We start from the raw sequence: 15,199 nt of genomic DNA, 5'->3' as shown, positions 1-15,199 counted from the left end.
GAACCCTATGGAGCATCTGCATGGGGGCGGTGGAAGGAGAGCACCCATTGGTAGCGAAAGACCTTTCCAAATAATATGGATATCCTTGTTTAAAAACATTGGAAACAAATATGAATAGCTAAACCATATATAAAAATGTAATATATAATAAAATTCTATTATTACACTAATAATATAACAACTTTATTCGATAGAATTAACAATATATATAATAATAGTGGGCAAAAGCCAAGGGCTTCTGTGGCGGTCTGCATTTCATTGTGGTCCTCCTTGCCCCCCAACATGAGATTTGAAAAAGGGCTACTTTTGGAAAAGTGATGCTTTGATTATGAAGGTGAGCACAGTGACGTTTTATGGAACTGAGTCCTCTTTCTGGATAACACAATAGAGCTGCGCATTCAGAAACTGAATATAATGCATATCACCTTCCTCTAGGTAGTTGAGACCCAGACTAAACCATTACATTAGATTGTTGACCATCCTTAAATTGTTTCAATGTCACCAAGCTAGGACTTTATGGGTATATTGCTTCTATGCCACAGCCAATACAAACATACCTTCATGTTTTGGTTGTCCACCAAAGGAAACCAATGATTCCCCTCACTTGCTGACATGACGGGAAAACTTATGTTGCTATACTTGACAAGGCTGTGGCAGAATGGTTGTTCTCTACTAGGAACACTATGCTGCCATTATGAAACATTGAATCGCTCATCACGATGGAGTGCTAGCTTTGTGCTAACAACCAGCTATGGTACAAGGTCAAAATTAAAGACTTAAACATTGAACAAAGCTGTCCCATCATTGGCCTAGGTAAATGTCTGATTGTGTCACATCATCGACATCACAGTCAGATCTTCTACTTAGAAATTGACAGTTATAAAAATGTAAATTATGATGACAATTGATTCAAGCTAAAAATTTGACGGTGATAAAAAATGCAGTCTGATCACAAGTTAACTTCTAACATAAATTGAAAATGATCAACATCAGTGTGAATTGACTATGATGTTGACCACATTTATGAGCAGAAATCTACTCTGACGAGAAAATAAAGTCTGAGCACGTGTCAATTTATAAACAGAAATGGAGGGTGATCAACATCACACTTTGCATTCATTGGAATGTTGACCACAACCGATTGATGACTAGAAATATGTTGTGATTAGAAAGTTAAGTCTGGTCACATTTGAATTCTGAGAAAAAATTGGTTATGATCAACATAACAGTCATCATACTGTTACATCTTTTTTGGAATTTCCTACAACATTGATGTATGCATGCATTTATTATGGGGAAAAAAAACAAAAAATAGGCTTAGACCATTGATGACAGAGGATACACAATCCATATCAAAGTTAACACTGGGTAATCTAGTGCTAGACCTACACATGTACACATCATGCTCAATCCCCAAAGCAGAACTGATACTTTCCACTGCCTTCCATGTAGATGCCAGGAGGCATACATGTGGGCCAACATGGAGTGCAGAAATCCGTAATTACTACCAATTATCCTTTAACTAACTAGTACAGACACACATTTTTTGTGATGCAGAAATCCGGAATTACAAGTAACTATCCTTTGACTAACTAGTATATATACACATTTTTTGTGATGCAGAAATCCGGAATTACTAGTAACTATCCTTTGACTAATTAGTATATATACACATTTTTTGTGATGCAAAAATCTGGAATTACTTGTAACTATCCTTTGGCTAACTAGTGTATATACACATTTTCTGTGATGCAGAAATCCGGAATTACAAGTAACTATCCTTTGACTAACTACTATATATACACATTTTTTGTGATGCAGAAATCCAGAATTACTAGTGACTATCCTTTGACTAACTAGTATATATACACATGTTCTGTGATGACCATAAGGGACAAAGTACCTCAATCCATTTCTAGGGTTTTACGGTCCCGGTCCGGTCCGGTCCGGTCCGGTTATTTAGCAAGGACCTAAACCTTCCCTAATGTTCAGTCCAGTTCCGGTCTGGTCTTGTCCGGTTGCGGTCTGGTCCCGTTCCACTCATGATGACTAGTCAAAGTCAAAATAAAGGAATTGTCATCTAATTTATAGTCATAGGAAAAATGTATTTCAAAGTGATCTATGAAAATCAACATTGCAAGATGAAAAGAAGAATAAAGAGATAAACAATAATACAAAAGAGGAAGAAAAGAAGTAAATAAGCACAAAATAAAAATAAAGAAGCAAAGATTTAAATAAGGATAAAATAAGAATAAAAAAAGAAACCAAGAAGAAAATAAAAAGAAAAGAAATGAGGGATGAAAGAAGGCGGATAAAAAGAGAAAAAGAGTAGAAGAAGAATAGTACGAAAGAACGGAAGATGAAAAGAAGATTAAAATAAAAATAGAACAAAAAGAACGAAAGATGAATGATGAATAACAGAAAAAGAGAAGAAGAAGAAGAAGATAAGAAAATAAGGAGAAATGAAGAGTAAAAGAAGAAGAAGAAAAAAAGAATGGAAAATGAAAATAAGAAGAAGAAAAGAAGAACGGAAGATGAAAAGAAGAAGAAGATAAGAAAATAAGGAGAAATGAAGAGTAAAAGAAGAAGAAGAAAAAATAACGAAAGATAAAAAGAAGAAAATCTATCATACTACTATAATAGGAATTGGTGTACCCTTCTGGCCTCTGATTGGCGGAAAAGAGAGTGAGAGAGAAGAGGGAGAGAGAGAGAGGAGAGAGAGAGAGAGAGAGAGAGAGAGAGAGAGAGAGAGAGAGAGAGAGAGAGAGAGAGAGAGAGAAACGGTTGAGCGGTTTCGTATTCTATCACCAAACGAGTGAAGAGATGGAAGTGGTCGTCGTCGACGAGGATTTCCCTCGATCTGTAATCACGCTCGAAAATGGGAGCAAGAATGGCGTTCTAAGCAACAGAATTCAAGTTTCTAGCACCAAGAAGCCCGTACGGTTTTACATTAATCTAGCCAAGGTATCATCTTTTCTTAACAGTTCTTTGGATTTTTTTTATTTCATGAGTAATTTACCAATTTGATTCAAGAAAACCGACGTATGATGTTCATCCCGATGTTGGATTTTGCAGTAGATCATGAACCAGCACAACGAGGTCGTGCGGTCCGCTCTTGGGAGGGGTATGAATGTAACCTAAATTCCTGTCGAATTAACATTGGATTTCTGTTCAGAAAGAATCACTATCATGACTGAATATCAAATTTCCCTTATGTTCCTTTATTTATCACAGCAATTGGGACAGTCGTCAGCATTTCCACCGGCTGGGCAACAGAGAAGAGTAAGAACACAAGAAATTCTTTCGCTGATTTTCCAAGAACAAAAACTTCGAATTCTTGATCCAAACTCTTCGATCGACAGAAATTTCTACATCGACCATCGAATCAAAAGCTGAGAACAAGGGCCGCCTAATTCACTAAGCCAGGGTATGTATTGATTCAAATATAAAAAATTCGCCCGGATTCATGGATTTAAATATCAAATTAAACTGATCTTGCCGATTTTGTTTATGCAGGGGAGAGAAACTTTGATGAAGGAAAGATTGTTTTCGGAAGCCCAAAAAAGTTTGAATTTCCGTCGAAGGTTGGTTTTTCTGATCTAAAAATTGTTGATCTCCAATCCGTGTTTCGTTCGATCAAGTCAGATTTCCTGTTTTTTGCTTCAGATTTTATCGATTTCCCATTTCCTGTTTTCGAATTCAAGTATTTTCGAAGAAAGAAATCATCTTCTGCCGCTTGAAGAAGGGAACGGAACCGGGGTTCTTCCTCTTCCCTGCCTTCGTCTTTGAAGCGTCGCGTGTTCGTGGATTTTTTGTTCCGAATTCCCAATTTATCTTCTTTGATTTCTGGATTTCTCGCTCAGGATGAACAAAGTAGAGCGATCATATGCAAATCACTCTATTTCCCTGAGATCTAACGAAAGTTTTTATGCAGCTCAGAGAAAATAATACAGATAGAGAATGCAAATCGTTGTAGGGTTTGCGTCGATCGATCGTGGCGAAAGCCTCAATCGCTTATGAGAATCACGTCCTAAGATTTGGGCAAAATCTGATGACGATATCTTTAATTCAAAATCTTCCTCGGAAGTTTCTTCCAAGATCTACAATTTTCAAGTTCTCTGCAAGTTTCGCGGTGATTGATCTTTGATTTGATTTCTGAATTTCTCGAGCAGGATGAACAAAGTAGAGCGGCGTATGGAAATGTCTCTATTTCTCAGATATCTAACGATATTTTTTATGCATTTCAGAGCAGAAAATACAGATAGAGAATGCGAATCATTGTAGGGTTTGCGTCAATCGATCGTGGTGAAAATCTCGATCGATTACGAGAATCACGTCCAAAGATTAGGACAAAATCTGATGACAAAATCTTCAATACAAATCTTCCTCGGAATCTATTTTAATGAAATTAATGAAATTTGAATCTATTAATGTATTTTAATGAAATTAATGAATTTTGAATCTATTAATTTATTTTAATGAAATTAATGAATTTTGAATATATAAATTTATTTTAATGAAATTAATGAAAATTTGAATCTGCTTTCTGCTGAAAATGTATTTTAATGAAAATTTGAATGTATTTTAATCGAATTAAGATTCTTGAATGTATTTTCTGCTGACAATGGATCAACGGCAGATGCTGTTGATTTTTGAAACTATTTTCTGAGATTTTGAATCTATTTTCTGAAAATGTATTTTAACGAAATTTTGACTGTATTTTAATGAAATTAATGCCTTTTGAATCTATTTTCTGCTGAAAATGAATCAACGCAGATGCTGTTGACTTTTGAATCTATTTTCTGAAAATTTGAATCTATTTTCTGAAAATGAATCTATTTTTTAATCTATTTTCTCCTGAAAATGTACCCTTCTATAATAGGAACTGAAGAGAAATAGGGCCGCATATTGTCGGAATGACGATCGACAGAGATTTAGGGGAAGAATGAGGCGGGGGGGCGTGAGCAATGCTTTGGAGTGGTAAAGCACTTCATCTGTTCTCTCTCTCTTCTCCTCTATCTCCCTGACGACCCACGTTTTATCTGCACCATCCACATTTCTAATGGATCAACGGCATTTTCTGCTGAAAATGGATCAACGGCATATGCTGTTGAATTTTGACCAAATTATTTAAATGAAATCTTTGACCAAATTATTTTGACCAAATCTTCTCTTCCCTCTCTCTGTCGACCCACGTTTCATCTGGACCATCCACATTTCTAATTTTTGATCCGATCAAAGTGTGCTGTTGAATTTTGAAAATGAATCTATTTTCTGCTGAAAATGGATCAACGGCAGATGTTGAATTTTCAATCTACTTTCTGAAATTTAGAATCTGTTTTCTGAAATGGAATCTATTTTTGAATCTGTTTTCTGCTGAAAATGGATCAACAGCAGATGATGTTGATCTGCGACTCTATTTTCTGAAATTAATGTATTTTAATGAAAGTAATGAACTGTGAATCTATTTTCTACTGAAAATGTATTTTAATGAAATTTTGAATGTATTTTAATAAAATTTATGACTTTTGAATCTATTTTCTACGCTAGATGTTGTTGAATTTGGAATCTATTTTCTGAAATTTAGAATCCGTTTTCTGTAAATGAATCTATTTTGAATCTGTTTTCTGTTGAAAATGGATCAACCACAGATACTTTTGTATCTATTTTCTGAAATTAATGTATTTTAATGAAAGTACTGAGTTTTGAATCTGTTTTCTGCTGAAAAGGTATTTTAATGAAAGTTTGAAAGTATTTTAATGAAATTAATGACTTTTGAATCTATTTTCTGCTGAAATGGATCAACAACAGATGCTGTTGATTTTTGAATCTATTTTCTGAAATTTTGAATCTATTTTCTTAAAATGAATCTATTTTCCGCTGAAAATGGATCAACGGCAGATTCTGTTGAGTTTTGTATCTATTTTCTGAAATTTATGTATTTTAATGAAATTAAGGAATTTTGAAGATGAGATTTTTTTATTATCTCCCAGAATAAGGATGGCCTTGATTTCTCTCTCTTCTCTTTATACAAGTTTATCCTTTTGTTGATTTTTGAAGTTTCTCAAAATCTGGCAATGATTAATTGATAACATTTATGATTTAAATAATTCGAGATACTGATTTTCTTCTCTCCCAAGATGAGGACGGACCTGCTTCCTCTCCCTTCTCTCTCTACCCAAAGCGAGCATTGCGAGCGGGCCCCACTGGTAACAGAAGATGAAAAGAAGAAGAAGATAAGAAAATAAGGAGAAATGAAGAGTAGAAGAAGAAGAAAAAAGAACGGAAGATGAAAAGAAGAAAAGAACAGAAGATGAAAAGAAGAACGAAAGATGAAAAGAAGAAGACAGAAGAAAAGAAGAACAGAGTATGGAAAGAATAAAAGAAGATGAAAAGAAGAAGAAGAAAACAAGAACGGAAATTGAAAAGAAGAAAATAACAGAAGATGAAAAGAAGAAGAAAAGAAGAACGGAAGATGAAAGAAGAAAATAACAGAAGATAAAAAGAATAAGAAGCAAGGAAGAACGGAAGATGAAAAGAAGAAAATAACAGAAGAAAAGAAGAAGAAGAGCTAAAGATGAAAACAATAAAATAACACAAAAAGAGAGCAGGAAGAAGAAAATAATAAGAAAAATAAGAAGAGAATAATAAAATAAGAAGACAAAAGGAAGATAATAATAATAATAAGAGGGCGTGGCGGAAGGAAGGGAGTGTGCAGTCAACTTCGACCGGTCGCGCACTCTTCTTCCCCTCCAGTCTCGCCCTCCCTCCTGGTCGCACTCCCCCTCCCCTTTGGTCGTGCTCCCTCTCCCGGCCCTTGTCACCCGAACGGTAGAGGGGTGGGGGGCGGGCGACGGGAACCAACAAAAATAATATTTTATATCTATTAATTAATATCTGATTCCCATCTGGTTTGACTGTGGGACCGGATCCGGCCTGACCAATCGACCCAACCTGAAATGCGGGACCAGCCGTCCCGGTTCGGTCCGGTTTGACTGGTAGACATGGTCGTTCTGTTCTGTTCGTTTGAAACGAACACAAATTCGCACAAAAGAACCGCACAGGGCCTTGTTCTTTGTTGTATTCTTTTTCTTTTTCAAAAACGAACAAAATTTGCACATTCGAACAAATTCGCACATTCGCACAAAATTAGACTAGAATTCGCACAAAGCGAACAAAAGAACAGAACACGGATCTGTGCGATGTTCTGTTTGAATTCGTTTTTGTTCTGTTCGGAAAACTGAACAGAACGAATAATTCGCACAAATTCGCACCAAAAGAACAGAACAACCATGTCTACTGACCGGTCCCTGGTCCAAAATGTTAAACCCTATTCATAGCTACTCTTCGATATCTGAGATCGAGTACGGATTGACCGTCCTCTACATAATGGTGATATCCAATATCTTTTATCGTCATCTTGGGGGCGCAAGTTTACGAGCGAGAGCAGAAGCAAGAAGAGAGGTGTGAATTTATGAGCAGAAGAGAGAGCGGGTCACAGATATCGGGATATCTTGACGGACAACGGAGGACAAACACTAAACTTAGAGCTATATAAGACCATCTACCATCCGTCCACATTGCACTGTCACTTCCCAATGGACATTTAGAGCCGGATGACGACTATGGTGCAGGGACGCGGACGGGACGGGACGTGGACGGTTCGGGACGAAATTCGTCCCGTCCTACGTCCCATGGTAGAGTATGGACGAAGGACGGGACGGTTTTTCGTCTGCGGTCAAAAAAACCGTCCCGTCCAATAATCCCGGGACGAAAATTCATCCCGTCCAGTCCTCCCGGGACGAATTTTCGTCCCAAAATTCGTCCCTGACAAAAAATACATTATATATTTATAATACATTATAAATTGTCCTCGCGAGGCCATGTGTCAACACCTCAACCGTCGGATATGAATCCGATGGTTTCCCGTCCAGATTCGTCCGCTCGTCATCTGGGGACCTCCGGACGGACATTTTTTCGTGCCAGAGGACGAAAACCGTCCCGTCCGGCGGTCCCTAGGACGAGTTTTCGTCCCAGAATTCGTCCTTGGCCCCGGACGGGACGTTTTTTTCGTTCGGGGACGAAAAAACCGTCCCGTCCGCGTCCCAGCACTATAATGACGACTCCCCAGATTATCGTTCTATTCAATTCTTGATCCTTCTGTTTATCCTGATCGAATGAATCTTTCAATTTCCGATTGAGAGCGACGCAATCCGAGGCCGGCGATGCGGAGAACGCGCATTTCGCAGTTTCTGCGTCAAACTGGCTGGTGGAGACGTTCTATCCACGTCTGCGTTGTTGGAAGCGGTCCGGCGGGGTTGTATACCACTGAGAAGGTATGGCAGTTGATCTGTGACGTTTTTTCACGTTCTGCAATGCGTTTATACGGTCAGAGGATTCTGTGTTCTGGTAACCAGTGAAGAACTGGCTTCATGAATTTTCTTGGAGCGGGAGGAAATGATTGATCTAGTTTTGTAAAGCTGTTGTTCAATCTGATCCTCCTTCAGTCTATGTTTTAATTTTATAAATCTGTTGGTCAGGCGTCGTTCAAATTTATCTTTCAAAATCTATTCTAAGTGAGCAGATATTGAGGCCGCATAATGGCGCAATTATGAAGTTGTTGTTCAATCTGAGCCTCCTTCGGTCTATCCTTTAATTTTATAAATCTGTTGGTCATGCGTCGTTCAAAATTTTCTTTCAAAATCTATTTTAAATGAGCAGATACTGAAGCAGCATAATGGAGCAATTATCGACATTGTTGACCGATTGCCCACGCCATTTGGATTGGTTCGTACTGGTGTTGCACCAGATCATCAGGAAACAAAGGTAATTGGTTTTTTTAATGTGAACTTACTCAATTGTCATTAGTTTATTTTAAGCTTTGATGCGTTTTATAACTGTTAAGCTGTCCACCGTATATCCTTCAAACCTTAAAAAACGCTCGACTATGGTGAAATGTGCACATTAACTGATATACTATTATATGGGCTTCTCTGATAGAAACCCGTGGCCTTGTAACAAATTTTTGTTGCAAAGGAGCAGTGTTCTTTGACAAAAAATATTTAAGCCTACCCTGAAATTGGAAATTCATGGACACAGACAGATTACTTTCTTTTAATCATTTTTAGAGTTCCTCTCATAATCTTCGATGATGCTCGGGAAAGTTTGATGTGATACCCAGTATCTGGTGGAATATCCAAATCAGTTCTAGAATATGTCAGGCTTTTGGTTGCGTTTAACCGTTTTTACACCCGTTGGATGCATATTCTACTGTTTTTATTTTTCCCTTTTTGGTAAATTATTCCTCCGTATAAAAGAGAGCTTATCCCCGTCAGAAGATTGGCAACAGATTGTGATCAACCAGTTTTCTCGTACGGCTTCAAATGAAAGGTGCTCTTTCTTCGGAAATCTTTCACTAGGAAGGGACATTTCTCTATCGGAGCTGCGTGACATCTATGATATAGTAAGTGTCGGATATTTTTAAATTAAATCAATATTTGTATCTCTGAGCTGTTTCCTGCGTTTATAGGTTGTACTAGCATATGGGGCTGAAAGTGACCGAACTCTGAATATTCCTGGCGAGGTATGCTAGAAACATCTTTCTGTGATTGCATGTACCTTTACGAAAATTTTAATGAGTTACTTGGTTGAACTTTTACGTTTCTGTCCTGTAGGATCTACCTAACATCCACTCTGCTAGAGAGTTCGTCTGGTGGTACAATGGCCATCCCGACTGTAGCAACATGTCTCCCAACATACAAAGTACAGATACAGCAATAATTCTTGGTCAAGTAAGATCTTTGTTGCTTATAATCTAGTCATTACTCACAGCTTAAATGTTCTGTTGATAATGTCATCTTCACTGAAATGATATTATTCAGTCAACGACAGAGTTTGGGTTCAATCAATGAGATCCTGCCATTAGAAGTCCCATAATTCATGCAATCCATTTTTATTCTGCTAGGAAGATGTCTTCAGTCCTTGAAGATTTTAATACCCTGGTTGTGTCTCTTGTCGACATACAAGAGTTACTAGATTATGGTATCGTTAGCCAAAACACCAATCCATTATGGATTGTCCATGCTCTTTATAAGCATTAAAGGCCTGATTTTCTTTGAAACATGGATAAGAATCCCTACTTCACTCTAGTTTATTTGAAGTATTCTAAATTGTAGAAACCAATACATTTGGCAACCCTTTTGGGGTATTTTCTTTACCTATGTGACCCTCTTTGACGTAGAAGAGGTAGTAGATTATAAAGTCATTATCAAAAAACATTTATGGTTAAGGATTGCACGAACCCTTTCTAGGCAATTTTAAGCCTATATTTCTTTGAAAAAAGTTAAGAGGCCCTATTTCTCTCAAGTTTATTTGCCATATTCGATAGATATTATAGAAGTTGATTTGATCCACAACCCTTCTTGGGTACTTTTATCATTTACTTTACCTATGTGTTCCTCTTTTTTTTTGAAGAAATAAGGCAAAAAATTATCCTTGTTTACCTATGTGTCCCTCTTTGGCGCACAGGAGTCACTAGATCAAAGTAAAATAAGGTAAAACATTTATGGTTTTGCGTCACACTTGATCTTTGGAAAACAAGGATGATCGATCTTAGTTCTCTCACGTTTATTAGTTTTAAAGGGTCGAGAATAAACAAGCTAAACCAATCATTCAATTCACAGAGTTCTAGCCTTTTATTTAGCATGCCGAATCAGGCATTGTTTTATTTCACGTGAGAAACTAGTCCTCGTTGGTGATTAGGTGTCGTAGAATTTCAGGGTAATGTAGCCCTTGATATTGCACGCATACTTCTACGTCCTACCAGGGAACTGGAGACAACAGACATGGCAGATTATGCACTAGAAGCTCTCCATAGAAGCTCTATAAGGTTTGGAATATCCAAAAATATGGCCAAAATTCTTAATTTTGATAACTTAGATATTAATGCACTATAATTAAACAATTCAAAAGAAAGGTGTTGCTCATCGGAAGGCGTGGACCAGCGCAGGCAGCCTGTACTGCAAAAGAGCTGCGGGAAATTCTCAGTATGTCATCATCGGTAAAAGAAATCCATAAAGTTTCATCAGCCAACTCTTAAATATTCTTAATATGACAGAAAGGACACAAATTACTTATTTGTTTTCAGGTATTAAGGACTTGCGCGTTCACATCAAGAAACGTGATCTGCTCACTTCCTCGGCTGATGAGGTACCTGATCTCCTACCTGTGTTTCTTCACGCTTTCATTATGTAACTAGTATTAGGCCATATGAGACTAGGCCCATCCTATAGCTATTTTAGGTAATTCTTTTGGTTTCTGGGCCCGCATATGAGTCATTCATTATGGGCCATTTATTTGTAGCTAGTATTTATTTTTTTTTGAAAACATTTGTAGCTAGTATTTAAACCAGCCATCCACGAGTAGTGATACTATTTTTCATTTCCAGAGTGTTTGACATTAGATTATGGGCATAAAATTTTCCCGTCTCTTATATGCATAAAAATAATCTGAAGTCATTTACTTTGTTTCTAGAGGAACAGTTACTATCTCAGAGAAGGTCTTAGTGTCAAAAATCACCAAGATAGGTGATGAGAAGAACCTCTCCTGAAGCCGTCATTCCCTAAGAACGATTTAGGGTTTTCAAAACAACAATGTAATGCCTGAGTTAGGGTTGCCCGGTTTAAGTACTGGGTCTCCTTACATTGGTGGGACAACAGTCAACCGGAGGTGAGTCACTTATTCTCCACGCGAGAGAATAAGTGACCACTCATGTGATTCACTTAAATGACATACGGGGTTCTCCCTGAACGGAACAGAATGGAGAGGTGAGCCACTTACAAAATTTGTCTCACTTACAACTAAAGAATAACCAAAAGTGGAGGTAAAGGAAGCTAGCTAACAGATAGATCTAATTTCATTCTTTCCAGGAAGAGTTAAATAATGATCGAAGACAAAGGAGGGTCTATGAACTCCTCGCCAAGGCGTCTTCTTCCCTGCACTCAGTTACTTCCACCCAGAAAGAATTGCACTTCATTTTCTTCAGGAAACCTCACCAGTTCTTGCCTTCTTTTGACAACAGAGTGAGAGGTGTCTCCTTTGAGAAGACCTGCTTGGCCAGTATGTCTTAGAAAAGTACAATTCATTACATTTTTTTATTATTTTCCTCATTCCTATTATGTAGTGATGCAATTCATGTTATGAATTATTTTCTGTAGAGGACTTTGAAAGCGGCAAACGGTTTGCTGTGGGAACTGGTCAGTTTGAAGAGCTTGATGCTGGGTTTGTAGAAACTTCCTGTTATATATTGGCCTTTCCTAGATTCGTTAAATTAAGCATTTTTGCTTTCGTCAAACATATAGTTCAATATTCTAAATTGCCTAATTATGCCCAGGCTGGTATTGAAAAGCATTGGTTATAAATCCGTGTCTGTTCCTGGGCTGGCTTTTGATAAACAAAGAGGTTTGATATGATGATATTCATTTTATTTCAAGATGCTCTTCCTCGAAACCGAGTTATCATTATTTTCACAATTTAATTCTATTTACTCGGTTTCTCAATTGTGTCCCCTTCTATCCAATTCTTAGGTGTGGTTCCTAACATCAAAGGGAGAGTTGTAAAGGCCAATTCTGATCAAACTGTTTTGGAAAATGGGCTCTATGTGGTTGGGTGGCTGAAAAGAGGGCCCACTGGGATTATTGCAACCAATCTCTACTGCGCCGAAGAAACTGTAAGCAACCCAGCATCTCTCTGCCTCTTTTATCATATTCTTTTTGAATTTCTGTTACAAAAACCTAACCCTTACAGGGGTATCTTGGTCTCTTTTACCGGTAGGGCATACAGGTCTTCTGACACTAGGCTAGTGTTAGACTAAAGGGCAAAATGCTACTCCCTAAATTTTTAGGGGGTTTTATGTAAAGATGTGTCTCTCTATCCATCTATCTATTTAAAGGACAGAGTGTAGTAAAAGATGAGCAATTCTACTGATTTCTAAGGTTTGTTCCCTTGCTCTTCTGCTCTCCCAACTCAAGGAATTCGTTGTTTCGACGGATTCCTTGCTTGCATCAGTTTTTGGGTCTTTGAAAGGTCTTAAACAAATGGGTTTTTGGAGCTGGTAGAATTTCTTTTGACCTTTTCATCTCTCTAGATGAGTTGGGCCAACTGTAGATTTCCCCTTCCCTTTTAAATGTGTAGCCCTCCAGTTATTTGAGTATCCTAGAAGGTAAAACTCTCTCTCTCTCTCTCTACGATCCCCGCCCTCGTGATCATCTCTACCTCAGACAATCAAGCTTCTTGCTAAGAACCAAAATCAAGGTTCTAATTGATATCATGAAAATGGGATAAAACATTGTCTTATTACAGGTGGAAAGTGTTCTTGAAGACTTGGAAAAGGGGACAGAAAGGAAAAGAAAGCAGGGAAGGCCCGGTCTCGTCGAGCTTCTGGAGAGTAGAGATATACAGTATGTCACATTCATGGGCTGGGAGAAGATTGACATGAAAGAAAAGGCCGAGGGCATTCGTAGGAACCGACCGAGGATAAAAATCACAGAGTGGGGGGAGCTATTGCGGGTCGCCAATGAATGATAGTACTAGAGCTTTATTTTTTGACATTTAAGGTTAGTTTTCTGTTGTGTTATTTTGATTTTTTTTTTGTTGTGCCGCTACACAAAATTTTCGGTTGATGCATGTTCTCCAGGAAGGTTTTGTGTCTGATGTACTTTCCTGTAAACTTTTACTGTCTCTTTTATTTGTTCAATTTAAATAATGAATGAACTTTCTTATTTTATCATCTGTTGTATGACTAGTTAAGAACCCGTCTATAAAAGAAAAAAATGGCAGTTTCGTTGGTTCGATTGACGAGTATTCATTTCTTTTATGGACTTCCCTCTTTCGCTTCAATTTAATCAATTCAAACAATGAATAAAATATTTGTCATTTTGTGTCCTAGTCTATGATTGGTTGATAACCAGACAAAAAAATCAGACAAATGAAATTTGTAGGTAAAATCTTATGTGTGTTCCTTATCGTTACTGCCTTACATTAGTACACATCTTACCTTTTAGGGAAATTTTCAGAATAACTTTTGGTTCCATTTTTCATGCATGCTAATTTGCTTAGCATCAATAAATTTATTCAACACCCAACAAATCCAAGAAATATACCTCATGAATCTTTTCTATCTAATTTTGTACTAAATGGTTCATGCTAAAGTTACATATTTTCATATCATTATTTGATAATAGACTACTAACGTTAAACATGAAAATAATTATAGAACACTCTTGTAATTATCTCCACGTTTGATAAAATTCTCTATAATTTATCAGTATCTTCCTGAATTTATCTAACATTATCTATGCTCATTAATTCATGCACTCACTTCACTTTATTATTTCTTTCATATAGTAGTAATCTATTGCTTTGAAATAATTTGATAGGGCAGAGGCATACAAAGCAGGAGAGGCAAAGTGTATTAGGAGATTGTATTTCACATTGAGCCACAAGGCCCATTGGGCCACAATGTCCATTGGGTTAGTGGATTATAAATATTAGAGTTCACAGGAGGCCGCGTGAGAAGTGTATGCGGCCCATGGCTTGGAGATGTTGGTATGAGGCACACAAAAATGATAGCATGAAAAAATAGTTAACGAAGAACTCAAACAATCGGACAACATGCACTCTCTAAATAGATTAGAGATGTCACTTTGAGAATAAACACTGTCAAAAATGTAATTGAGTATGACTAAATCCAGATGATAGGGAGGATGATAAAAATACTGATACAAGGATAAAAAATGAGATGTTGTCGTTTGGGGGTCTGACACATTCTAACATGTTCTTTCCCTTTTTATTCAATTTAAAATATAATCTAATTTTTTTGTATCTCGTGAAATATTTACACCACTTTAAAGTCTGTTGGTTTTATACTTTGAAAGCTAAGTTGTGGATGTATCGAGTGTGAAAAAAATCAAAACAACCTTCAATGGTTGTGTGAGATATTTTTGCTTTTATACATTGGTTTATATGCCTAGGTTTCTCCCTAAGAGAAGGGGTGAATTGGGTATTTAAAATTTTAAGTTTTGTTTTCTAATTTCATTCGTAGAGGATTTTTTTACTATCTAGTGGAATGGAGATGAAGGATTGGTACAATGCATTTTAATACAGATTACGGCTAGTTCCTTACTCCTCTTCTAGAAATATT

The 15,199-nt window shown here is 37.1% G+C and overlaps 2 protein-coding genes across 4 annotated transcripts; both read left to right on the top strand.

The window, feature by feature from the left end:
• The first annotated feature begins 2,719 nt into the window (after nucleotides 1–2,719).
• On the top strand, nucleotides 2,720–5,166 carry LOC144709371 (uncharacterized protein At2g34160-like). 3 transcript variants are annotated; one of them, XR_013583012.1, is made up of 6 exons: nucleotides 2,720–2,964; nucleotides 3,076–3,124; nucleotides 3,235–3,282; nucleotides 3,363–3,427; nucleotides 3,517–3,584; nucleotides 4,883–5,166. XR_013583012.1 is itself a non-coding variant. In XM_078582914.1 (6 exons), the coding sequence occupies exons 1-4, from the start codon at nucleotides 2,824–2,826 to the stop codon at nucleotides 3,419–3,421; spliced, it is 294 nt and encodes a 97-aa protein (XP_078439040.1). In that variant the 5' UTR covers nucleotides 2,720–2,823; the 3' UTR covers nucleotides 3,422–3,427; nucleotides 3,517–3,584; nucleotides 4,883–5,166. The 3 variants fall into 3 exon arrangements, 2 of the variants coding, with proteins under 2 accessions (XP_078439040.1, XP_078439041.1); XM_078582914.1 differs by having other exon boundaries at nucleotides 3,079–3,124; XM_078582915.1 differs by lacking the exon at nucleotides 4,883–5,166 and adding an exon at nucleotides 3,935–4,849 and having other exon boundaries at nucleotides 3,079–3,124.
• Nucleotides 5,167–8,163: 2,997 nt separating this feature from the next.
• LOC144709697 (Pyridine nucleotide-disulfide oxidoreductase family protein) lies at nucleotides 8,164–13,696 on the top strand. The gene is made up of 13 exons (XM_078583317.1): nucleotides 8,164–8,336; nucleotides 8,722–8,826; nucleotides 9,350–9,463; nucleotides 9,530–9,583; nucleotides 9,675–9,791; nucleotides 10,779–10,888; nucleotides 10,972–11,045; nucleotides 11,147–11,208; nucleotides 11,928–12,117; nucleotides 12,216–12,279; nucleotides 12,392–12,459; nucleotides 12,585–12,727; nucleotides 13,360–13,696. The coding sequence occupies exons 1-13, from the start codon at nucleotides 8,226–8,228 to the stop codon at nucleotides 13,579–13,581; spliced, it is 1,434 nt and encodes a 477-aa protein (XP_078439443.1). The 5' UTR covers nucleotides 8,164–8,225; the 3' UTR covers nucleotides 13,582–13,696.
• The last annotated feature ends 1,503 nt before the right edge of the window (nucleotides 13,697–15,199 follow it).

Source organism: Wolffia australiana, chromosome 11 (genome assembly GCF_029677425.1).
Source record: "Wolffia australiana isolate 7733 chromosome 11, ASM2967742v1".
Taxonomy (NCBI): domain Eukaryota; kingdom Viridiplantae; phylum Streptophyta; class Magnoliopsida; order Alismatales; family Araceae; genus Wolffia; species Wolffia australiana.
The sequence above is the reverse complement of the archived record's forward strand: the minus strand, read 5'-3'. Positions and strand labels throughout refer to the sequence as shown.